The 24948-nt window shown below is 48.5% G+C and overlaps 1 protein-coding gene across 2 annotated transcripts in view; it reads right to left on the bottom strand.

Annotated features, from left to right (window-relative positions):
* Positions 1–793: 793 nt before the first annotated feature.
* Positions 794–24948, bottom strand: part of LOC147618857 (uncharacterized) — a 64380-nt gene continuing 40225 nt past the window's right edge. Inside the window, exons 6-7 of one of the 2 annotated variants that reach the window (XM_086773935.1) lie at positions 22806–22976; positions 794–2997 (exon numbers count right to left, since the gene is read on the bottom strand). In XM_086773935.1, coding sequence (XP_086630061.1) covers positions 1081–2997; positions 22806–22976 — 2088 coding nt within the window. In that variant the 3' untranslated portion in view covers positions 794–1080. The remainder of the gene's footprint in view (positions 2998–22805; positions 22977–24948) is intronic. The other variant, XM_086773936.1, reaches the window with a different exon arrangement.

The following is a 24948-nucleotide window of genomic DNA, read 5'->3' as shown; positions in this document are numbered from 1 at the left end:
GAAAAGAACAAAAGAAAAAAAGAAAAAAAAAAGGGAGGCGGCGAAGGGCAAGGGGGCGGGCTAAGGGAGAAAGGGGGGCGCGGGGGGGGGGCGCACATGGAGAGGGGGAGGGAAGGGCTAGCGGAGAGGGGCAAGCGAACAAGCAAGGGGGCCAGGGGCACGCACAGGAGGAGAGGAGGCGGCGAAGGGCAAGGGGGCGGGCTAAGGGAGAAGGGAGTTGGGGGGGGGGGTGCGCGCGCACATGGAGAGGGGGAGGGAAGGGCTAGCGAACAGGCAAGGGAGCCGGGGGGGCACACAGGAGGAGAGGAGGCGGCAAGGAAGGCGTAGCGAAGGAGAGGGGGGGGGGAGCTAGCGCAGCTGCGCAAGAAGGAGAGGGGGAGGTGGGAGCTAGGGGCGAAGGAGGCAATGGTTCACAGGCAGGCCACAGGCGGGAGGGAGCTCAAGGATGCACTAGACTTTTTGTACACTCACAAATGTCCTATTTATTATTGTTGCTATTCAATTTTTGGTGCTATATGCATGGCTAGATCAAAATGTTAAACGGGTCACTTAGTATTTGTTAGTTTTCAATTTAAGACAATGAATTATTATTTAATCATATTGGTTTTTTCTTGACATATATCAAATGAATGGTGCCGGTGGGTTTCGAACAAACTCCCCCCTTATGGGTAGCGTGGTGGTCAACTAATGGGTACAAGTGTAGTGCAATATTTTCATGAAGGTGTGACTCTTGAATGAGCACTCTTTCAAATCATACAAAAAAGAAGACCATTGTTTATTAAAGATGAGCATGTTTGCAAAGGTACAAAATATATTGCTTTGATAATACAATTCCCTCTGACATGAATTGGATGGTATTTTACCTGGTTATATATCTATGGAGTGGGTGAGGACATGGGCTTTGTCTAGGGGTGCATGTGTGGACACGACCATACGATGGACGACCATGGAAACAGCCTTTACACACTTAGATATGATGGGTGCTGGAAATTATGCGCAGGATTGTGGAGAGGCCAACCCTTTTTTTGTGTGGCAGAGTGTGTAAAGGCCTTAAAATGTCATCTCAATCAGTAGAATGCATCATGGGCTAAAATCCTCTGGTTCAAGGCAGCTGTGTGGAATGGCACGAGCTGGGTGAATGGGAATCAGGCCTGAAAATCTTGATTTAGTGCCAGCCCCATCTGAAACATAGCTCATTCTCTGCTGAGAGAGCTTCTTGTCCCCTTTCTTTTCTGTCTTCCAATTTTTCCCATAGGCACTCCGCAATGCTTCAATCAGCATTTGTGTATTGAGTGTTGCATCAGATACAGCAAGAAGGTCAAGGTCCTTATCAAGTGGTGATTTGGTTGGCTTTTTCTCCATGATATGTCTATCCTGAGGCAATATGCTATCTGCAATGCACTGAAGAAAGGCCTCAATGCGCCGGATTTCCGCCCGGACAGCGTTGGATGCCTCTACATATGGTCGCACAGTCTCATTGTACGACTCCACAGCAGCCACTTTCGCCTTATGCTCAAGTAGTGATGATTGAAGCTTCTCAGCATTTCGCAACTTGACTTGCTCTATCATAATTTTATGTTCTTCTTTTGCCTTGGCAACCTCTGCTTCATACTCCTTTTCCACCTTGGTGCACGCCTCCTTCCATTCCACCTTCTTTCTCTTCACCACCTCATCGTTCTCCTTCACAATCTGTACTATGCGCCGCTTAAGCTCCAGTCGTCTCTCAGCCAGCTTAACGTTCTCTTCTTGTACCCATATCTGCTCAGCTTCAAAGTCCTCCATAGCTTTGTGAGCAGCTGCCATGTTCTCTTTGTCAACGTCTTCACATGCTCTCTTCCAGACTCTCCGGGATTTCTCCTCATTTTCCAAGTTCATCACATTGTATGCTTTGATCTTCTCTTCGTGCTGAGAGATTGTCCTCATGACGTCCACCTTGTGGGCAGCCACAGCCTCTTCTTTTCGTCTCTTAATGTCCTCCAATCGTTGCATCAAAGCCGCTTTCTTCCTTGCATTGTCCACCCTCACCTCCTCACACAGTTTTTCAAATTGCATTTGTGCCTCCTGGATGGCCTTTGCATTCTGAGTTTTCACGTTCTTTAGTTTCTCTTCGTGTAGCATGCGTGTTTGGGCAAGTATGGCTGCATTGGACTCCCGAATGGCCGCAATAGTCGCCTCATAGTCTTCCTGGGTGGCTTTGTTTATCGCCGCCACCTTCTCATCACTTTCCTTCTGCCTTCTGGCCACCTCCTCAAGCCCATCCATGTGCTTTTTCTTGATTCTCTCTATTTCAGCCATATGCTGCTCCTTGGCCTTTTCCATGCTTATGGCATTCCGCTCTTCTACCTGTTTCAAGTCTTTGGAAAACTGCAACCTCGCTTCAATCCGTGTTTGCTCATTTCTCTGCTTGACCCTAGCTATATCATCTCTCCACTTCAAGACATCTTCTGTCATCTGTGTATTTCTCTTCCTAACCTTCTCAACCTCTTCCCTCCACTGCGCCCTCGCCATCTCTAAGTTAGCTTGATTCCTTTCCCTTATCTCTGCTACCAGTTCTTCATAGGCCTGTTTGGCATGCGATACAATCTCTGCATTCTCATTTTGGATCCTCTGCAGTTCTGTCTGGTATAGAGCATCCTGCTCATACACCTTCTGTCTGTGGGCCTCCACATGCATTGCTTGCCGCACTGTCGGATACTGGCTCTCAACATGCTTAATGATGTCTTTGATGTCCTCTTTTCGGCCTGATTCTGCATTCTTTCTTTGACCTTCTTCTATCATTCTCTGTGCCCAAAGCATGTCTGCCATATCTTCCTCATTGTCTTCCGGTGGAGGCTTCTTCTGGGTGTTCTTGAAGTCGTACTCCATGAATTGCCCTCCTGTAACCGCTGAAAGCCGTTTCAAGAACCGGCATTTTGGTTTGCTGGTACGCATGCCAACTGTATAGATTGGAATAGAATATCTCTGAATTTGGGCTTGCTTTCTTAAATACTCTAATATCTGCCAGTGCATTACCAAAAGGAGTGAATAAATTTCTTAAAGAAAAGGAAGAATAAATACATTTTTTATTGCAGTCAGACTTCTCCAATTCCATGATGAATAAGCTGTTTTTATAAGTGGCTGGTTGACCAACAGTCTGCACCTATCCGTCTTGGCCCTCTGCCAAGAATGGGTCTCACTCATGACCCAGGATGTTTTATGAATGTATCTGTCCGTGGTGCTCACTGCTCTCTATTCCACTTGTCAGAAAGCACGCATCACAACTCTGGTGTAACTTATCTACTCTGTTCAGGGATTCCGTTTGCAAGATTAATGGCTTGGCCTTGTTCAAAGGGCTAGATGCATCGAAGTGGACATGAAAATTGAAAAGGTAACTATAATGGGGTCCATTGTTGATCCGGATTCCGAATATGATTGTGAAGAAGCTGGCAAAATATTTAGTAAAATAAAGGAGCTTTCAAAGTGAAGATGGTACGAAGGGTACTGATACTTTTTGTGTTCCATTGGACTGTGGTATAGAATGCAAACCCTTCTTAACACTTGGTATACAATCTCTTAGTTGATTGCACTCTTCTTCTCATATACAGGATAGAATTACAACATATCAGGAGATTGATTGTGCTTTGATGCCTCACCTGTGGTACATGTCGGGTAGTGTAGCTAGTGAAGGAGCAGTTGGATGTGTGCGCAACAGTCATGCAGACTTCCGGCAGTGCCACATGGCAGTCGGTCATTGGAATAGCAAGCCCGCATAATGAAGGTCGTGGGCAGTCCTATAAACAAGCCGACAGCATCTGAAATGGCCAAGCAGCACCTGGGGTGCATATATATACATGCATAAGGAATTCGTCGAATTCATATGCATCTCTCCAACATTTGGGGCCTACCAAGCATCTCTCCCGCATAAGGGCTGCTCAAGGAGGTTCTACAGCAAAGAGTGGCTGTGTACTGACGTCGAAGTACAGTTGTAACACCTCTTTCTTGTAAATAATATAGACAGTAGTTTAGGACTCGTGTGTGGTGTGTGTATTTATTCCACTGCTAGTGTATGGCCGCTTCACTGCACCATGCCTACCCCACACACCCTTTCTCAGTGTGATGAGTTGCAACCCTCGCCATCTCTCTTATTGGTTACTCCTCATTGGATTCACAGATCACTAATTTGCTTCTGGGCATGAAGGTGTCCATGGAGAAACATGCAGATCCTTTGGTAGATGTATCCTCCTATTTGGATAGAGTGGATCATTCAACTCGAGTGCCTAGTGTTCCAGATTTGGCATCTCCCATGGTGTTAACTATTTGTAGGTTAACTTGGTTTCACCCGCCTATCCTACCGTAAGGCTCTTTGCCATCTTGCCTACTCAAATGGGCACCTATCTTTTGTTAGACCGCACTAGAACATATAAAGCGGCCTTACCCTAAGCTTAATGTCAAAGACTAGTAACAGTGGCCAAACCATTTTTAAAGTTTTGGCCGGTCTAGTGTGAACACTAGTCACTTGTATATAAGTCATTTTTGACAAAAAGCCATACATATTCATTCCCTAGCAATAGAATACCTGTGAGCTCTTCTCTCCTCTACTCTTGCTTGCATGTATGAAATTGAATCTTGCTTGCTTGATGGACGCATGCTAGATAGGTTTGTTTGTAGGTTTTTCTCTTCCATTAGCTTCTTCTCTATCCACCCCCACAAAGGCTATCTCCTTCTTGCCTCCATCTAGGCAAGGAAAAACTTCACCCTTGCAGCTTCAAGACAAAACCAAGCAACACATGATTTGGCAAGGCTAGGTTAAGCACTTGACTTGGACGTATTTAACGCCGCTGACGAGAACCAACCTAGGACTTAACTCCATTCGTCCATTCATTCCAAGCTATTGAGATCACCTAATATTGCCCGGTGTCGATTAGGAGGTCACACTCCAAAAGTCATACGGTTTTGGAGCCTTGGATGTGTTTAGTTTGTTGTTTTTTATTTTGTTTTGAAGCTTTGCATTAGGGCATTCTAGTTTCATAACTTGGAAGGGGAAACCCTAGTTTCTTGGTCTTTGCCTTGAAGCTTATTTGCATTAGGTATTCTAGTTTCATACTTTGGAAGGGAAACCTCGGTTTCTTGGTGTTTTGCATGATTTAAAAGCCCTTAAGACTTTTGATCTTATTACATTAAGCCAAGGAATAGTTTAGCATTTGTGATCAAGAGTGGAATCCACTCTGAAAACATAAACATTGAACTCCATTAGCTATGGATTAGAGTGGAATAGTTGATTTTTGATAATGCATTTTATGTTTTTTCATGCATTGTTGGAAAAAAAAAAATTTTCCGAGAAAAGATCCTTTCATTAGTTATATAAAAAACGCCCGTAGGGCTACAAAAGATCTCTCCTGCTCATAAGAGAAACAAAGCAGTGAATACAGCAAGGCAGCCCGGGAGACTCTCCCTAGGTGCTACAAAATACAAGCATCAGTACAAAGGACTGAGGGGCTAAATCAGACAATAGGGGGGGGAAAAAGCCAAACAGGTGGCCTGTAATGCCAACGGGGGGATCCCGTGTGTAAGGTATAGAAGGGGCCGCTGCGCTAGGTGGTGTGAAAGGCCTGGCGCCGCAAGATCGCCTCATCCGCCGAGTCGCCCCGGATGCGGTCATACTGTCCTCGCAGGGTGTGGATCAACTCCTGCCAAATCTCCCGTACAGTCTCTGCTGGTGGCTCCAGTCTCCCCTCAAAGGCCGTGAAACACCGGGCCCTCCAGGTGAACCAGATGGTGAGGCTGCTGAGGAGCTCCCATCGTAAATCCCTCTCCTGTGTCCAGCTGGCGGATGAGAAATCCAGTGCCGGAACCAGGCGAGGCTGGCCCCTAATGAATCTGATGGCATGACTGTCCTGCTCCATCTCATAGCCCATAGCAGGCCCTGACAAAGTCGACCAAGCAGCGGCACCCCACGTAAACATACCCTTTGGAGAGAGGGGGGCCAGAATACACAGTATCCGCAGCCAAATCTGCTGCGCCTGAGGGCAATCCCAAAGGCAATGTCTCTGTGTCTCCATAGGGTGGCCGCATCGGACGCAGGCCGCCGGAAGACCGCTGTAAACAAGCCAGGTGCCAACTGCTGAGCCCCTGTGGGCGACCAGCCACTGGAAAGTCGAGATCCTGCGGGCCTGTTGACTAGCCCAGAGCCGAGCCCAAAAATCCTCCAGGAACTCCTGTGAGAGTCCCTGTACCGCCAATGCCCCACTGCAGTAGCTGGAGAGACCATCCTCCTCGCCGTCAAAATATGCCGCCCCAGCCGAACAGTATACTGGAAAAAGGTGATCTCTGTGGCCTCAAGGGATGCATAAGGATCATGCCACTCGTACTCCCCAGGGTCCCACTGTAGCCGGGCCAAGGGGCGCGCTGCATATGCCCATATGCACCAATCCCGGAGCACATCTGCAGGGTCGGGGTCAATATGCCACTTCCGAGAAGCGGCGGCCACTACCCGTATCCTCTGAAAGATGCACTCTGCAACCAAAGGTGACTCCACCTCCACTCTTTGAAGTCTGCCCTCATCCTGAATCTCATAGTAGAGGCATCTGCCATCCTCAGTGCAAGCTCTGACAGCAATCAGGATCTCCAACTGCGTAAAGGCTCCCATCCACCGTGGGGCCACTAGCTTGAAAGGCGTGAACCACTCCTCTGTGAGTGCCTCCTGAATATCATTCCTCATAATCAACCCCCCTCTGAAGTGACTCAGCCTCTCCACCTGGATCTCCTCTGGGAGACTGCAGAAGACCTGCCAGTCTCCAAAACTACGTGCTGGGCCTGCCGCTAAAGGTCCCCAGGCTAGACGAGGCCGAGAACCCAGCATATGACCCTACTCTGTGCGAACCGCTGGGCTCCAGATGAGCGGCTGTCTAGCCAGCTCCTCAACACAAGGAGGTCGCTGAGAGAGCCCCGGTCTCAGCAGCTCCCAAGCTCTCAGGATGCTCAAAGCAAATCTGTCCTCCCATCCTCTACTGAGGCTTGTCCTCCTCATCTCTATGAAGATCCAGCGAATCTCTGGTGCCCAAGTGCCCCCTGCTGGGGGAGCCCGAGCCTGCAAGCCGCTACAAGAGAAGCTCTTTCCAAGGCTCAGCGCGCCTGGAAGCAGCCCCCGAACAATAAGCTTCCCCAATAAGGCTCTACTCTGATCGACTGGATCTATAATGCCCAAGCCTCCCTGAGCCAGCGGAAGTGTAATAACTGCCCATGCAACCTTTGCCCGAGCTGGCTGACCGTTCCGCCTAGACCAAAGAAAGTTCCTGATCAGCCTCTCTACCTGGCTGATGCAAGAGCTCGAGAAGATCCAGCAAGACGTAATGTACCACATGGTCGCTAACAGCACCTGATTTGCCACCACCACCCTCCTAGCCAAGGATAGTCGAGCTGTACTCCAATACAAAAGCTTCTTCCGAATGCTCAGAAGAAGCGGGGCAATCTGCTGCTCAAGTGACAAATCTAGTCCAATCTGGCATCCCAAATACCGCACTGCTGTGCCAGGAGGAATCCATCTAAAACCGGGGTCCGGGCTCCATGCCGGAGTGGGAGCACTACTGATTCAAAAGGCCACTGTCTTGCGCCAATTGATCAATGCTCCCGAAGCTGCACTAAAAACCTGGAGCGACTGCTCTGCCCGAAGAAGATTGGCCTCTTGGCCATGCAAAAATAAGCCCGTGTCGTCTGCAAACTCAGCATCGAGCAGGTCCTCTCCCCGGACTGGGAGCTGGAGTCCTCTCAAACCAACCTCCTCTGCCGTCAAATACATGCTCATAGCCTCCGCAAAGAAGAGAAAAAGAAAAGGGGCGAGGGGACACCCCTGACGGACTAATCTGGTCAGCTCAAAACTCGGCCCCCGTCCTCCTGCAATCAACACACCTGGCTACGAGCTGTGGAATACAGAGCCGCCACCCCTCTGATCCATCCTGGCTCAAAGCCCAGGCGAAGCATAGTGCCCTCTAAGAAACCCCAATCAACTCTATCGTATGCCTTCTCAAAATCGAGAAGCATCACGACCAAGTCCTCGCCAAGAAATCTAGCTCGGGCCGTCGCCTCCCAGAAAGTAAAGATGTTGTTAAGGATATTGCGCTCCTTGACGAATCCTGTCTGGGTAGTATGAATCAACTCCCCCAGGAAGGGCTGGATCCTCAAACTCAAGCCCTTTGCTAAGACCTTGTAGACAGTATTGAGGATCGTAATAGGCCTCCAATGCCGAATATCATCTGATACTCCCTCCCCCTTGGGGATAAGAAAGATCAAGCCCTCTGAAAAGCTCTGTGGCATCACCCTAGTGTCCAAAACATACTGAAAGCCCCTGCGGAGGCCTGGCCCCAAAAGGTCCCAATAGCGCATAAAAAAGGCCGGCGTCAGTCCGTCCTCCCCTGGGCAACTATGTCGCGACAGGACCCTCAAGGCCTCGGCAAGCTTAATCTCTGAAAGAGGCGCACCAAGAACTGTACGCATACGGTCTGTGACTCTCCTCTGCACATGGGCCCACACAGTCTGTCTGCAAGCATCTTGATCCTCAGTGGGCTGGCTCCGCTAAAAGCAGGTCTCTATAGAATGCAGTGGCAATGGCTCTGATCTCCCCGGGCTCAGTAGCTACCGATCCATCCGGTCTACCAAGCTGACAGACTCCTGCTCGAGCATGGCGGGGTCCAGTGATCTCAAAAAACTCCCCAGTCACTCTATCACCAAGCTGCGTCCACTGAGAGGCCTGACGACGATAGTAAAACTCATGTCTCTGCTCCTCTGCCTCTCTAACCTCCTGGCGTGCCTGGCTCAGCTGTGACGCCACCCACTCACATGCAGGCTGCTGCTCCTGAAGGCGCTGTAGCGAAGCAAGGCTGCGTCTCAGCCGATGCTCCTGCTCGTGAATCTCTCCCAGCCGTGTCAAAGCTGCAGCGTGCAAAAAAGAGCTAAGCTCGATGAGTCCCTGGGCACACTGGCCTGCTGCATCCTGGTCAGAGCACTGACTATCATGCCAGATCCTCTCAATGTCCTCAGCGAGACTGGGATCTGTAAGTACCCTCTCTGGGATCCTCAACTGCAAGCTGGGCTCCCGTGTCCTCTCCTCCAATGTCAAGATAACTGGCGCATGATCTGAAAATGAGGTGCCAGCGAGAATGCCGACGGAGCCCCCTCGCTCCCCTAACCAGTCGCCCACATAAAAGCGATCAATCCGTGATAGATTAGTCCCTCCCTGCCGGCGATCCGACCGAGAGAAACTAAGACTGTCCTGAGAGCAGGAGAAGGCCCCATGCTGCCATGCATCAGTGATCCTCAGTGACATGCAAAACCGGTCCCAAGCTGCAAGCTCCGTGCCGTGCACTGTAACATGACTACCTCCCACCCTATCGGCCGGGTCCTCAAGCATGTTGAAGTCTCCACCGACACACCAATGTGCGGCCTCTGGCAATGCATCCGTAACCTGGGTCCAGAACTCTGCTCTGGCACTAATATGATTGGGCGCATAGACGTTGAGCACGCCCAATAGCTCATCATGCATCCTCAGAATGACATACTGTGCTCTACCAGGCACAATGATCCCTCGATCCACAATGGCCTGCCGCCATACATCTGCAATGACCATGCATACTCCTCCCTATCCGCCCAAAGGACCAAACCCTGCAGACCAAAAGGTGTCCCATCTACCAGGCATCACCGAACCATATCTCCGGATCCTGCTCTCACCCAAGTGGTGCTCTTGCATCATCAAAATATCAATACTGCCACCAACCAGGCATCTCTGAAGCTCCTGCCTCAAGCAACCACGTTAGCGTATAAAATGTGCTCCGCCAAGGCCCTGTACATTCCATGAGATGATCCTCATGGATGACCTGCTGAGGTGGATGCTGTCTCAGCCGTACGGCGGGCCTTCGCAAGCGGCTTGGATGGAGAGTAGTCCCCATCCGAGCGGCTGCGAATCTGCCCACCCGGTGTATTGCAAGAATCAGAGATCAGGCGCCAGTGGCTGTGGCCCATGGTGACTGCCTCGGCATCCACACTCCCGGGATCCAAGAAAAAATGAGCCAACTCCCATAGTCGGCCTATCACATCTGTCACCTCCAGATCGCTCACATGATGAGAAAACTCAACTGCTTGAGTCTTCAAAGTGCTAAGAGCGAGCTCTAGAGTCCACTCCCGGTCGCAAGGGCCACATAGAGGGAACGAGAAGGCCACCGCTGAATCAAGTGCCTCCTCCCTGCGGGCCGGAGGTATCACTACATGAACTCGGATGGGTGCTGGCTCATGGGGGCCCTCTGCTCCAAAAAGCCGTGTGAAGGCGTAATCAAAAGCCTCCGAGCGCTGTCTAATGCCGAGGCGACTCAGCCGACTGCGGATAGATGATATCCGTGAAGCCCGAATCGGCATGGTAGGTCTCCTCTGCGGTGCTCGAGCGAGGTCGGTGCTCAGCGCCCTCCGGACTGTAGGTGGACGCCAGGGGACTGCCAGGGCCTCCCGGGAAGGTGAGGCGGGCGGGGGGGGAGGAGGGGGGGGGCGAGGGGGGTGGAGAGGGAGCCGCTGCCAAAACCGGAGCAGGGATGGGAGGAGGCGATGGTGGAAGCGAGGCGGTGGGAGGGGACGGGGGTGGGGGGGTGAAGGAGGGGGTGCTGGCATCTCCTGGTCCTCAGTCGTCGCCGCAGGGGTCTCCTCCTGGAGGGGAGCAAAGCTGTTCCTCACGAGAACCCAGTGAGGCTGAGACTGTGGCTGCTGCTGCAGCGGTCTCTGGCCGTGCTGCTGTGGCTGTCTCCCTCGGCGGCGCCCCTGACCACACTGCCACTCCGAGGTCTCTGTGGCCTGGGCAGGTGTCCCGGAGGCAGCCTACCGAGCCGCATCTGGGGGCGAGCCATCAGGGGCCTGCTGCTGCGGTGAGGGTCGGGGTCTCCTGCGAGGGCAGGCCTTGGCCAGATGACCGACCTGCCTGCAAATGAAGCACTGGTTCGGGAGCCCCGAGAACTCCACTCTCTGATCAATCCATCCCCCCCCCCTATCCTAGGTAGCTGAATGACCTTAGGAAGGGAGGAGATGTCAGACACCAAAACTTTGACCGAAGGTAGCCCAGCTGCTCTGGCCACCACTGAAGCTGCTGTGGGGCCAGTCTCTAGTACCGAGCCCACCAATGCTCCTAGCCTAGAGAGGAGCGGAAGATACTCCCGGCGGAGTCCAAGGAAGCAAACTGTAACATGGAAAAGGCGCTCTCCCTGCTCAGCCCCCGCTGCTGGGTCAAAGCCATGCTACCAAGGTCTGAAGAAAGCCCGAGCACCCCTGATGTCAAGGGGACTCATGGCAAGGACCTTGGCCACACTCTCGGCGGTCTCGAACTCGATCTGGTAATGTCCACGACCCAGTAGCTGTACGTCCAGGATCTTGCCCACATTTGCAAGAAGGCGGGCCTGGAGAAGATCCCGGATCTCCCCTCTGCTGGGGCGAGTGCCGACTATACGGCAGATGGTGGAATGTGCCTGAAGGCGTTCCACCTCTGCGGCGAGGCTCGCTTCCTCTTCCGGCGAAAGAGAAAGCCCGATGGGGGTGTCCTCAGAAGGGGCGGGCGAGGGGGCTGCGGATGAGTCCCTCTGAGGGGGAGCGGGAGGAACCTCCATCAGAGTCTGAAGCTGTGTCGAAGGCGGAGCGGAGACGGAGAACCTACACGAACCGAGCTGCACACGAAGGAGGGGGAAGGCGAAAGGTAAAAAGATAAAAAAAAACCCTGGGGACGGAGAAAAACAGAAAGAAGAGGGGGGGGGGGGGGGGGGTAGAGGCGGCGAAGATGGATCCCAAGGGAGGGGGGGGCGGAAGCAGCACGAAAAGACGAGAGAGGGGGAAGCGAGAGCTGGCGAGGGGGGGGGGGGGGGGGGGGGGCGAGGCGCTGAAGAGGAGGGGGGTGGGCGCGAGGGCGAAGAGCTACGGGAGGGGGGGGGGCGAAGGCGAAGAGCAATGGAGGGGGGGGGGCGCTTCAGCGCAGGCAAGCCAGGCGAAGGGGGGGGCGGCGCAAACCTGAGGGCAGGCGGAGGGGGGAAATCGCGATGGCGGGCAGGGAGAGGGGAGTGCAGACAGAAGCGCGAGCAGGGGGGGAGCGCGGAGCTTCAACGAGCCGTTAGAGGTCTCATGCATTGTTGAAATTGGTAGCTTAAATGCAAAATCAACCAAAAACAATCAAAAAACATTTAATCACTTACACAAATACCTTAAATTAGCATTAGAAACCTTAATCCCATTAAGTCCAAAAACTCCAAAAATCATGCCAAGCCATCTCTCGGGTCGGGAGATGTGAGCCCACACTCTCGAGAAAAAAAAAGATGTGAGTCTAGCCAGACGTTAGATGTAAGCTTGGACATATGAGCTGTGAGTCTAGACATGTGAGCCGTGAGTCTAGAGACACGAGTCTAGACATAGGTATACCTAATACTATATCAAACAATTAAAACTGCCTTGAAGACTTGTAAGGGCATACCTACGCTTGTCCTTTACGGATTTTCCTATCATACAATTTGTACCAGCTACAATTTCTCATCTTATCCTTTGCAATTATTGAGACATTAAGTATAATTATTGCCCAATAACTGCACACCAAATCTGTCATAGGTCTATTTCATAAAAGTGCGGGTCCAAGTAGGTCTATTTCATAAAAATCAAACCTACAAGACTAGTTTACACAAAAAAAGGCGCGATCCTACAAACGTAAGTCTACATGCGTGAGCCTACGAGTCTAGCTCACCTAGACTTGCATGAGCATATTTCATACAAAAAAGGTGTGAACCAATAGATGTGAGTCTAGAGGCCTTATTCAAGTAAGAAACCCTCAGTTGCATATTTCAGGACATTTGGGTGTGATTGTTTAGTGCATATTTGAAACTCATCCACAACCAAGTGGGATTCGAAGAGTAGAAAGTGTATCTTCTTGTGGGGTACATTATGGAGTCAAAGGGTTATTGACTATACAACCTTGAGGCAAAGAAGATAATTGTCAGTTGTGATGTGATGTTCGAGGTACAACCTCATCAGGTGGAGGAGAGAGCTCCCTCCACACTATCCTTCAATGAAGAAGTAGCCCGGCATACACAACCACCAGTGACAATACCAACTCCACAAGAGGTGGATTCGACAGATGATAAAGAATTCTTCCTGCAAATAAAGGGTCATATCCTAAATGGATGAAGTAGCTCTTGGATGGGAAAGCTCGCCAGCAATCACAGAAGAGCCAATAGCTATTCGCAAATCTAAGAGAATAGAGGAGCAAAAAAGGACCTCCACTCCATTGTCAATATGGCATTGATGGCTGAGATAATGAAAGCATAGGAGCCTTGCATGGGTGAAGCAACTCTTGGATGGGAAAGCTCCGCTGGCAGTCACAAAACAGCCACAAACTCTGACTCCATGCCCCCCCTCCATATATTGACAATGTGAACGGAGGCCCTTTTCTATTCCTATACTTTCATTATCTCAACCATCAAGGCCATATTAACAATGTGAGCGGAGGCCCTTTTTTGCTCCTCTCTTCTCTTAGATCTGCAAACAGCGGCTACTGAATTTTGAGAAACCACACTTGGAGATCTTGTGATCGTCCTACAAAATGGAAGGTTATGGACACCAAGTAGATTTGGAAGACCAAGTACAAGTCTAATGGTACATTGGATAAGTACAAGGCAAGGCTCATGTGGCGAAGGGTTTTGCACAGGTCTAAGAGTTTTGCACAGGTCTCTAAGAGTTTGACTTTCAAGAGACATTTGCCTCCACAGCTAGATTGACCACTATTCGTACAATATTGTGAATGGATGTGAAGTCAACATTTCTAAATGGCCATCTCAAGGAGAAGGTTTATGTGGCACAACCACCCGGGTTTGAGATACCCGTTCAAAAAACAAAGTGTGCAGATTCCGGAAGGCATTGTTCGAGCTAAAATAGGCCCCTTAGGTATGGTACCAACGGATAGATGCTTTCTTTGTAAGTATTGGTCTTTCTAAATGCCCATCAAATGCAAAATTGTATTTTTCTCTAAGCAAGGCAAGTACATAATCATTGTCCTATATGTGGACTACCTCATTATGACGGGAAACCATGAAGAAAAGATCCGGCAGACACAGGACATGTTGAATTCAGAGTTTGATATGACAAACCTTGAGCCTATGCATTTGTGTTTGGGGATAGAGTTCTAGCAAGAGTCAGACAAACTCTTCATTTCTCTACAAAAGTATGTTGGAGAAATTTTGAAAGAATTTGGCATGGCTGAGTGCAAGCCAGTGATTACACCCATGAAGGCTGATGTGAAGCTTTCTCTTGAAGATGCTTCTCCACTAGTGGACATGAAGGATTACAGGAAGTTGGTGGGAGTTTGATCTTCCTATGCAATACACGGCTTGATATCAGCTTTGCAATTAGTGTCCTTAGCAGGTTCTCAAATCATCCCACAGAGAACCATTGGAAGGCAAGGATGCGGGTGTTGAAATACATCAAAGGTACCATTGGGTATGGCATCACTTACAATTTGGGCAATTCCTTGACTAGATTTTGTGACTTCAATTGGACAAGAGATTGTGATAGCAGGAAATCAATTTCTAGTTACTGTTTTCTTATTGGGTTTGAAATTACATCCTGGATCAGTAAGAAGCAGTCTACACCCTACAGAGACACTTTCTTCTACAGAGGCTAAGTACAAGCAGCATGCTTTGCTTCATGTGAAGCAGTCTGGTTGAGGAGGATCTTAGGAGACATGGGTGTCACTCAAAAGGGGGCAACAATATTGCTATGCGACAATCAGAGTTGCATGGCTATCACCAAGAACCCGGTGTTTAGTGCTCGCACGAAGCACATTGAGATTCGGTATCATTATGTGCGTGAACTTATCATAGATGGAGAGGTGGAGCTGGTCTACTCCCCGACACGACAGACAATTGTGTGGATATCTTCATAAAGGCTCTTGGGAGAGATTTACTAGAGCGCCATCTTCATCGACTCGGCATTGGACCGAAGAGGTAGTTTACCTCTGGGTGGACATTGAAGGGGGGTGTTGGAAAAGCATTTGCTCAATGCTCCACCCTCGAGATGTTTATGCGGGTGATGGATGTGCTTTATTTTGTAAGGCCCCCTTTATAAGGAGTAGTTGTTGTGGTGAGCACTGAGGCACCCGACAGTTTGCAGTTTAGACATTGGATGGTGGCCAAGTGTGGCCAGATGGTTAGGAGACAGCTTATGTAGACTTGGCACTCTGCCAAGTAGGATGCATGCTTGTGCGGACTAAGTGACCGCATTATGTGGGCATTGGACAGCAAACTGAGGACACATTGTTCTCAGGTTGCAGAGAGTTCATAGTTCATACTTCGTAGTTTATACTTCATAGTACATATATCTCGTGGGCAGATACATGTGATCATGGGTAGGATCCAACGACCGACCTACCATATGGAGTACTATATATGGGAGGATGTGTGGGACTCCATAATCATCGAGTTCATTGTGTTCAAGCACTCTTGTAAGCAAGACATCCTCTATCCAAAGTCAATCTAGATTGCCATCAAAGCTCCTTAACCAGAGCTCACGGGTGGGCGGGCGTCATCAGTTTGTAATCAAGTTTTGCAAGTAGTAATATTGTTTACTCTCCACTTCTTTTTGAAATTCAGTGCTTTGTCTTTTTGAAATTCAGTGCTTTGTATTGTGTTGATCCAACTTCCATTGCTATGTATTCTTACACTTACGTTCCATTGCCGCGTGAATATGCAGAACACATGCTTAGCATTTGAAATGGGAAGGGGGGCTTCCACAAACATAGCACCTAGAGGCTTAGAATTGGGCAACACATGGCCAATCCACATTCATGGATGATGACCAAATTTGATAGAATTGGAGATCCTATTCAGTATCCAAAGAAGTTCGATCAAGTTTGTGAGGCCATAGATAGGATTGACAATCCCACCAAGGTCTGTTCATTCAGACGTTGTCTTGAAGGCAAAGTAGGCTATTAAGGTCTCTAAACCCACTTGAAAAGGCCAGCTATGAGGTCTTGAAACACACCTTCATTGTCGGCGGATTCTCACCTAGTGGAGCAAGATGGAGCCCCATTGCACAAACCTATAACCTCGCACAAGAGGAAGGAGAAACAATGAGGGATTTCATTGCTAGAACCAAATATCTCCCTAGTTCTAGAGTTGAGGCTTTAACGCCTTGCACGATGAGGTAAGAGCTTCTCCTTTTAACACATTTGTTCATAGACCTGCTGCAGTGGGACAAGACACTAGTGGTCCTCTCCCAATAGTTTCTCAGGCTACAGTGAGTGTGGGGGATGCTACCCAACCACAACCACGGATGGTCTTTATTGATCCGAATGAGCTTCAGAATTTATTACAGCAAGTTCAAGATCTACAGACTCAAGTAGCACAAAGTGAACAACGATGGACCACCTCACAGGCTGGGCTATTGGGTACTTTTGGGATGTATCCTCCTTTTACTCCGGAGCTGTTTTATGGGGAAGAGCTGGAACGTCATCTAGACTTTGTCAAAACTTGGGTGAGTCGTTGGGAGACACATTTCACAATTGTTCATTGCGCAGAGGAGCATAAAATAATGGTGGTAGAAATGTTTTTAAGAGGTCGTGCATTCACTTGGTGGCAGGATCTAAGTCGAAACTCACGGCTCCTAGGACCTGGGAAAACTTCAAGACTGTGTTCTTGGAGACTTTCATCAAAGAACCTGATGAAACTGTGGATTTTCATCGACTTCACAAGATACAGTTGGCAAGGAGGCCTTTTGAGGCTTTCATTCAGGAGTTTCAAGATCTTATAGCTAAGTTCTCAGATCTCCCAGATCATTACGTCTGTCGGTTCTTTCTTCAGGATTTACCTCATGATTATCAAAATGAGGTAAGATGGTACATAATTAAGTCCTTTGAGGATGCATTGCACCAAGCACGTACATATGATGATACAGTTGTAGCTGCAAGGAAGGTCACTACAGGTCCTTCTAACCAGAGAAGTGCAACGAAGAAGAAAAGTGAAGGGAAGAGAAACTGCTAGGCAGCAGCAGCAGCAGCCTCTTCGAGGCCTAGCGGGCAGCCTTCTGGACAGGCCTCATCTATATAGCAATCTAAACCGAAGTCTCTTGGTAAGAGGCCTCGATCCAATTCTATCATGTCCCTTGATGCTCACAAGGGTGCATGTTTTAAATGTCACAAACAAGGCCACTACTCATAACTGTTGATTCAATAAAAAGTCTTCAGGTGGTGGTGGTGGTGGTGGCAAAGCAATGCAACCACTATAACGGAAGGGCAGTGTGTTACACAGAATTCAACTATCGTAAACCATCATTAATCATAAACCACAACATAATCCAGGCTTCCAGCCAAGAGTGATAGAGAGGAAGAGAGAGATCTTGCACAGTACACCACACTAGGGGCTGGAAGATGGGATGACACCCCCCCCCCCCCCCCCCCCCAAAGGTTAGAGTCCAGACCGGTGGTGAACCCCAGGCACCTGCAAGTTCGTATCTGTAGCATACTCCTTTTTGGTAATCTAAAGATGAATACAAGTAAACAATAGAAAACAAACCACCGACCACAGGATCATACATTCTAAAAGCCCCACCTGTGCACAAGCTCAACACTTGGAGAAACTTCTGGTCGCAAAAGCACGCAACTTCTTATGACAGAATTGCTCCAAAAAACATGTATCCTTTAGATACAGCACTGACAAGCATCTAGATTACTGTAGACACTTTCAAGATGGATCGGACAGCCCTGTTGAGCCCTCAAAGATAACAAAACAGCCTGCTGTCCACTGTTTACAGCTCTATACCGTCCCAAACCAGACCATACAGTCTTGGTCCATTACAACTCCATGCCCCACACACAAACAAAGGAGTATCCAGCCTTTAACCGCTCCTGCCAGCCCTGTTCAGCCCTTTTCCTGTTATCTTGGATGCCAGGTGGGTAACGATATCTACCCTGAGCAGCAGCTAGCCCCTCTTCTTCTTGAGCTTTCGGAAGAAGCTGTTATACTGGAGTTCAACCAAGCTTTTCTTAGCTGGCTGGGTCCTAGTGATGAACCAGGTTCTTTTCGCCACCATGTGGTACATCACCTCCTGCTGGGCCTTCTCCTGGGCTTGCATTGGTCAAGTTCTCGATTGATCTGCAACTTTCTTTGGGCTGGTAGCAACAAGAGGCTTGCCCGTCCAAGGTGGCTTGGAGAGTGATCATTCAGCCCACGACACGGGGAAGGCTTGGGCATCATCGACCCCTCCATTCAGAGCCGTGCCCTTTTGTGCAAGATGATAGTTCATGGCCTTCTTCCAGGCGCGGCGAGCCCTGAATGGACTTTCACCTGGCTAGGATCTCCACCTGCGCCCCGCTTTTGGGAGGCCCTTGGCCCCAAAGTACAAGATGGATCTTCATGGAGATGCAGGGCTTTAGCCCTGCATTTGAGGACAGATTTGCAGCCAGCCTCTTGTGTGTCTGGGATCATCTCAGGCTGGCCGCTCCAACTGCATCCGAGGAGCGCCTCCACGACAACCTCTGATCTAGAACCCCCTGGTCTATTTGCCAAGTGGTCACATGCTGGGAACTCACCTGCACATATCATGGGGAGCTTTGGGTTTGGGTCCCGCTTGGTCACTTGGAGATTGGTTTATTTTCAGATAGGAGCCTCACTGGGATACGGGGTAGGGATAGACTTAGCCTTGACATCGATTCTTCCTTGCCCTCGGAGTGGCTGGCCCCCGATCCAAGACACCCCACCCCCCCAAGGGCGCAGTGGTTGGGAATGTTCACTAGGCATGGCATACCTTTGGCCGTCCATGGCGCTAATGAGAGCTCTACCTTACTCACCTTCTCTATTGGACATCATGGCAGACTTGACAGAGTAAAGCCCCCTTTAAAGGATTTCAATGGATGCACCTTGCAGAGGGTCACCCTCCACAAGCCAAGGTGGCTAGAGAGAGATTCTGGCATTTGTGTTTTTGGGAGGGTTGTCCTCTCACACGACTCCGGTGGACCCAAGGGAGTAGACATGGCATGATCCAGAAGACAGCGAGGAGGCTCTTGGTACCCCCTTCTTTGCTTACACCGCACGGCCCGGCCGTAGGATCCAGATTGTTAGAAAATAAGGCAAAGGAAACCTACAAGCAGCAACCTCACTCACAGGAGTACACAGAGAGGCAACAATGGAGCAACAAGACATGCAATAGTTGCTTGCACGTAGTCACATCATAGTACACAGAGAGGCAACAATGGAGCAACAAGACATGCAATAGTTGCTTGCACGTAGTCACATCATAATAATAAAGTGAAAGTACACCAAACTCTAAACCATAAGTGGGTGTCCTTTCACACCGGATGTCCAGGGGGGAAATATCCATAAGGGAATGCTTTCAAATCCCCCCTGTAGTGGTAATGTGAGCCTGTACAAGAATGGAGATCACTCTCTCATAGGAGAGAGAGCCTAAAGCTAAGCGGAAATCTTCAAACTTCTCTCAAGGTAAAGCCTTTGTGATTAGATCTGTGATGTTATCATGTGTAGAGTAGTGAGTCAAAGTGATCTCCCTTGCATGAAGCCTCTCTCTGACAAAGTGATAGTGTATCTCTATGTGCTTTGTATGAGCATGGAAGTCTTGATTCCGTGCCACGGCCATAGCACTCTGATTGTCAGTGAATATGGTGATGCACCAGAAATGGCCCTTCCCAAGCCAGAACTAGCTTCTTTGCCTATTTTAGATAACAAGCTTGGTACACCAATACCAATTGACCTTCCTAAAACCAGCTTCCAGAGATGGCAATCATGCTACACCTTACTTTTTTTCGACCTCCAAAGCTTGGTTTGCCAATGCTTGGGTTTTGTCCAAGATGGAAGGACGGAGAACAGAGGCACTGTGAGCAGTATCATCCTAACCGGCACAACCCATTGTTAAATTTGAATGGCAAGACGGGCTCCAAACCATGGACCAACTGAAAGGGATTGTGGCATGTCCTAGCTTTGAAGGCGGTTCTATAAGCCCACAAAGTGCCAAGGAGAGCCTCAGACCAGTGCCTTGGGTGTGGAGGGCACATCTTGCGGAGTAAGTGGCAGAGCACTTTGTTTGTGCTTTCAGCCTGCCCATTGACCCGGGGGTAACAAGCACACGTCTTCCGATGGAAGATCTTATACCGGCTCAGTAAAGTGGTGATGACTTCATTGACAAAGTGGGAGCCTCTGTTACTAGTGACTTCCAAGGGGCAGCCAAAGCGGAAAAAAAATGTGCTCGTATAAGAACCGAGCCACTGTGTGAGCTGTGCAATCCTTGGTGGCTTGGGCTTCCACCCACTTGATCGCATAATCTATGGTGCAACGAGAATGTATTTGCATCGGCTCGGGCATAGTGGTTGAGTACTTTAGGTACGGTGCGGTATGGTATGTGTATGGTACGAGTACGTAAAGTACGCATCAAGATAAGTACTTTAAGTACGCTCACGTTTTTTACTATATATATATATATATATATATATATATATATATATATATATATAGTGAAATAAGAAATATCTAGCATCCATAAAAAAATAGCATGAAAGAAAATGCTAATGCTAAAATGAAAACTAATCTAGTAACTACTGAGTAATGACCACTAACTAAAATAATTGAAAAACAGGCCAAATAAGTGTTGTACATTGAACCTCATATTTGGTACGCAGACCTTATTCGTACGAGGTACGGTACGTATGGAGTGGTACGGAAAGTACTAAAGGTACACATCGGATGAGTACGGGTACGGAATGCAACTATGGGCTTGGGTGTGCCACAAAATCGATGGGTCCCACGAAATCAATGCCCCAGTTCGAGAAAGAAAGAAAGAAAAATTTTATTAAATTCTTCCAAAAGAACGAACTCAGCCTATGAGACAAATCAGTGTACCTGTATGGGGTATCCTCTGTCATCCCAACAAAATGAAAAAGTACTGAACTAAAAAGCAGAATCTGGGTGTGCAATAAGTACAATGAGTGGGGAGGGGATGGAGCTCTACTACTAGGAGAATGCAAAGCTATATGCACGGAGTATACAATCATGATATGCAACCTAGCTAGCTCCATCCTGTACCATACTGGGGGGTATAAAATGGTATACATCAATGAGAGAGAGAGTGATTTGGAGAGGCCAGTGAGATTGATGGGTGGGTTTGGGCCTGCACCATTGGCAAGTGTCACAAGATTTAGAAACCGAATGGAATCTTTGAACATTGTTGACCACCACAAGCCGCGCTAGAACAAGAGAGCACCCGAGATGTGTCCGGGATAGTGACCACCCACCACGAGGACTAGAGTGGGCATCTTCTACCAAGGCCTTGACAAAGACTTGGGTTTCTTTGGGGCTAATGGGGGGTGGGAGGCGAAGGATGGAAACGATTTTATCAGGGTCGGGAGCCAAACCTTCGGATGAGATGATGTGACCTAGGAGTGTGCCCTGGACCACCAAGAAATGACACTTAAAGGGATTGAGACATAGCCAGGAGGAGTGACACTTGGCGAAAACTAGAGCAAGATGTTCTAAGGAGGCTTCTATCCGGGAGACAAGGTGAGTGCTTGTGAAGTTAAAAAATCATCTATGAAACTGCGAAGTAAAGATATCAGTAACGATCCATTGGAAGGTAGCCGGAGCATTGTACAGCCGAAAGGGCATCTTGTTGTAGGTGTAGGTACCCCATTGGGTGACAAAGGCTGTCTTGGGGCAGTCGTCCGGGTGGAGGGCGAACTGGTTGTACCCACTAAATCTGTCCATGCAGCTGTACGGGGCATGCCCCGCAACATCCTCTAAAACACGATCCATGAATGGGAGTGGAAATCCATCCTTGATGGTTGCTTTATTGAGGGACCGGAAGTCCACACAAACACGGACCTTGTTGGTCTTCTTCTTGGGGGGAGATGACCATGGGGGAAAGCCATTCGGAGTGTTCCACTGCGGTTGTGCAGGCTTTTGGCAGGCACAGGTGCCACGTGGCAGTCGGTCATTGGAATAACAAGTGAGCAGCATAATGAAGGTCGTGGGCAGTTCTATAAACAGGCCAACAACATCTAAAATGGCCGACCACCTGGGCTGCAAATATATACATGCATAAGGAATTCGTCAAACTTGTCTGCATCTCTCTAGTGATTGGGGCCTACTGAGCATTTCTCTTGTGTAAGGGCTGCCAAGGAGGTTCTACAGTTGAGTGTGGTTGCGTCTGACGTCTTCATTCATAGTCGTCACTTGTACTTGAAGTACAGTTGTAACACTTCTTCATAATACAGACAGTAGTAGTTTTAGGACTTGTGTGTGTGATGTGTATTTATCCTTTGCTGCTATTTCTTTCTCTAAACCCTAGCACATACACACGGGTGTTGTACATTTGATGAGGTTGATTTTGCACAAATCTTGAACTCAATTGCATATAGGACTGTGGTGTAAGAGGTTTTGTTAACACTTTGTATATGACCTCTTGGTATATATGATCTCTTCCACCACTGTCTTCCACAACCATGATAATTGTGCTCTTCCACATAGGTCAATTTATAACCACACAATATATGTTCCCTTCCACCTTCAGCTTCCACAAGCAAACATGTTTACTGATAATCAAGATCTTGCACATAATCTGACTCTGTAACCATGACACAGCTAAATCTTAGCAAGTCTAAGACTAAGATAAAGTGTATTGGGGGGGAGAGCTCTTTCTTCCCAACTTCTATGCAATCAATATATATGCTTCACTTCATTATTGTACTACTCAAAATAGCACAAACTTCATGGAAAATGAGCAGTTGTAGAGAAATACAATTTGTTAATTATTGAGCACAAGTATGAACTTACAAGGACTGGCTTGTCAGACTTCCCTTCACTGAAAAGGTAGATGCAATCTGCTGAGGTACGACTAGTGGCAAGGTCTATAGCCTTCGAAAGGTTTGTTGTCCCTGCAGGACGCCACCGTGACACCCAACTTAAAGCTGCGTTAAGTGTTTCTGGAGTCTTCACTCTCATTGGCTGCGGAAAAGGAATGCACAAATGAGTTGCTAACGTTGATAATGCAGGATATATTGTGCATGTGCTAATTTTTTGTGGACTTATTATTTCTTTAACTAGCACTAAAAGCAGGCTGGATCCACATGCAGGTGCTGCCATGGACAGCCACTGCAGCCCCTGATTCATCAGAGATTGGAGCACAGAGTCGATCTCTGTTGCTATCCATCGGTAAGCCATAGAGCTCTCACATCATCTGATCTGCATATCACTGACGTGCTCACTCACTTCTGGCCATTGGCACAGATGGAGGTGGGTGGCTCTGGCCACAGAGATCTGGGAGGGGAGATGGTGTCCTCCAGCTTGGAGAGAGGAGCTTCACAGAGCGGTAGTTGGTGGGCTCATCGACATTCTCCTTCTCTAGGAGCATCATCTTTCCGAGGGGCATACCTGCCGCCACTGCAGGAAGATCCTTCAAGGCAAGAGACACCTTTTAGTCCCATGCTTTTGACCCCTCCCCGGGACCCAGGATGGAGTATGCATTTCCGTCAGACAGCAAGTATTACCTACAGTTGTCGACTCAGGCACCATTGTCACTGGGAGAGCTCAGTGGGTGACCATTAGGATTGGAGAGGACAGAGTGGGCTTTTGTTGCATGCACAGAAGCCTTATTGTGCTGATCCATAGCCCAAGCATGATTAAGAACAAGATGCTGAATTAAACATGATTAAGACAGAGGAGAGAAGAAGAAAGAGATAGTTGATGTCAGGGTTTTCTTGTATTATATGGTACACAAAGGTGACTGAAAAGTCTGCACATCTGCCAGGCCCTTCGTCTACCCCTTAGGGGTGACCTCTGGCCCCTTCTATATGCTTCTACTGAATTCGACTTCTTCAATGATGTGAATGACTCGATGAATGACTGAATAATGACTTCATGCTATATATATATATATGCTTGGAAGTGCTGGTCGGCCAGCTGTAGGTGCTGTCAGCCTGCTGCTTGGACAAATATTCATGGAATAAATCCCCTAAAATGTTGCGCTTCACTTAATGCCTTGCCCTCACCTAATGGCCTTCACTCTGGTGCTTGGCTGCTGGCTGCCTAGGTACCTAGCTGGCTACCGACAGGTCATCCAGACCCCCCATGATGATGATGTTGCTGATGGTGATGGTGATGATGATGATGATGATGATGATGCCGATGATGTTGATACTAATGAAGATGATACTCTTGATGATCCAAATGCTGTCCTAACTACTGTCCTAATCAGGAATTATGATGTTCATGCTACTTTGACTCTAACTTTGACTTTGATATTTTTATCAGAACACCTTCCACTTCTGATATCCACTTCCAAGTTTTGCTGAAGAAATGAGCATCAGTTCCACTATTGTCCCCATGCCTGCTATCCCTTTCCCTTAACACAGCAGTGGGTCACCTGCCGGAACTGATCATGCTGTTGCTAGGCCTTTGGAACTGATCTGAGAGCTTAATGATGAACTGGTTCTGGGTACATACCCTCAGGGAATGCTTTCCTCTAGCTTCGCCTTTTAGACCACTCCATCTATTACCCTGCTGCATTCTTCTATTGGATTTGTGCACCTCCTTGGGACTTTGCTTAGAGGTTGAGCCTAAATGCTCTGATACCAATGTGGCATGCACGGAAGCCTAATTGTACTGATCCACAGCCCTAGCATGATTAAGAACAAGATGTTGAATTAAACATGATTATTAAGACAGAGGAGAGAAGAAGAAAGAGATAGTTGGACTCAGGGTTTTCTTGTATTATATGGTACACAAAGGTGACTGAAAAGTCTGCACATGTGCCATGCCCTTAGTCTACCCCTTAGGGGTGACCTCTGGCCCCTTCTATATGCTTCTACTGAATTCGACTTCTTCGATGATGTGAATGACTTGATGAATGACTGAATAATGACTTCATGCTATATATATGCTTGGAAGTGCTGGTCAGCCAGCTGTAGGTGTTGTCGGC

This window comes from Cibotium barometz, chromosome 34, assembly GCF_041138505.1.
Source record: "Cibotium barometz isolate CiBa-2024 chromosome 34, ASM4113850v1, whole genome shotgun sequence".
Taxonomy (NCBI): domain Eukaryota; kingdom Viridiplantae; phylum Streptophyta; class Polypodiopsida; order Cyatheales; family Cibotiaceae; genus Cibotium; species Cibotium barometz.
The sequence above is the reverse complement of the archived record's forward strand: the minus strand, read 5'-3'. Positions and strand labels throughout refer to the sequence as shown.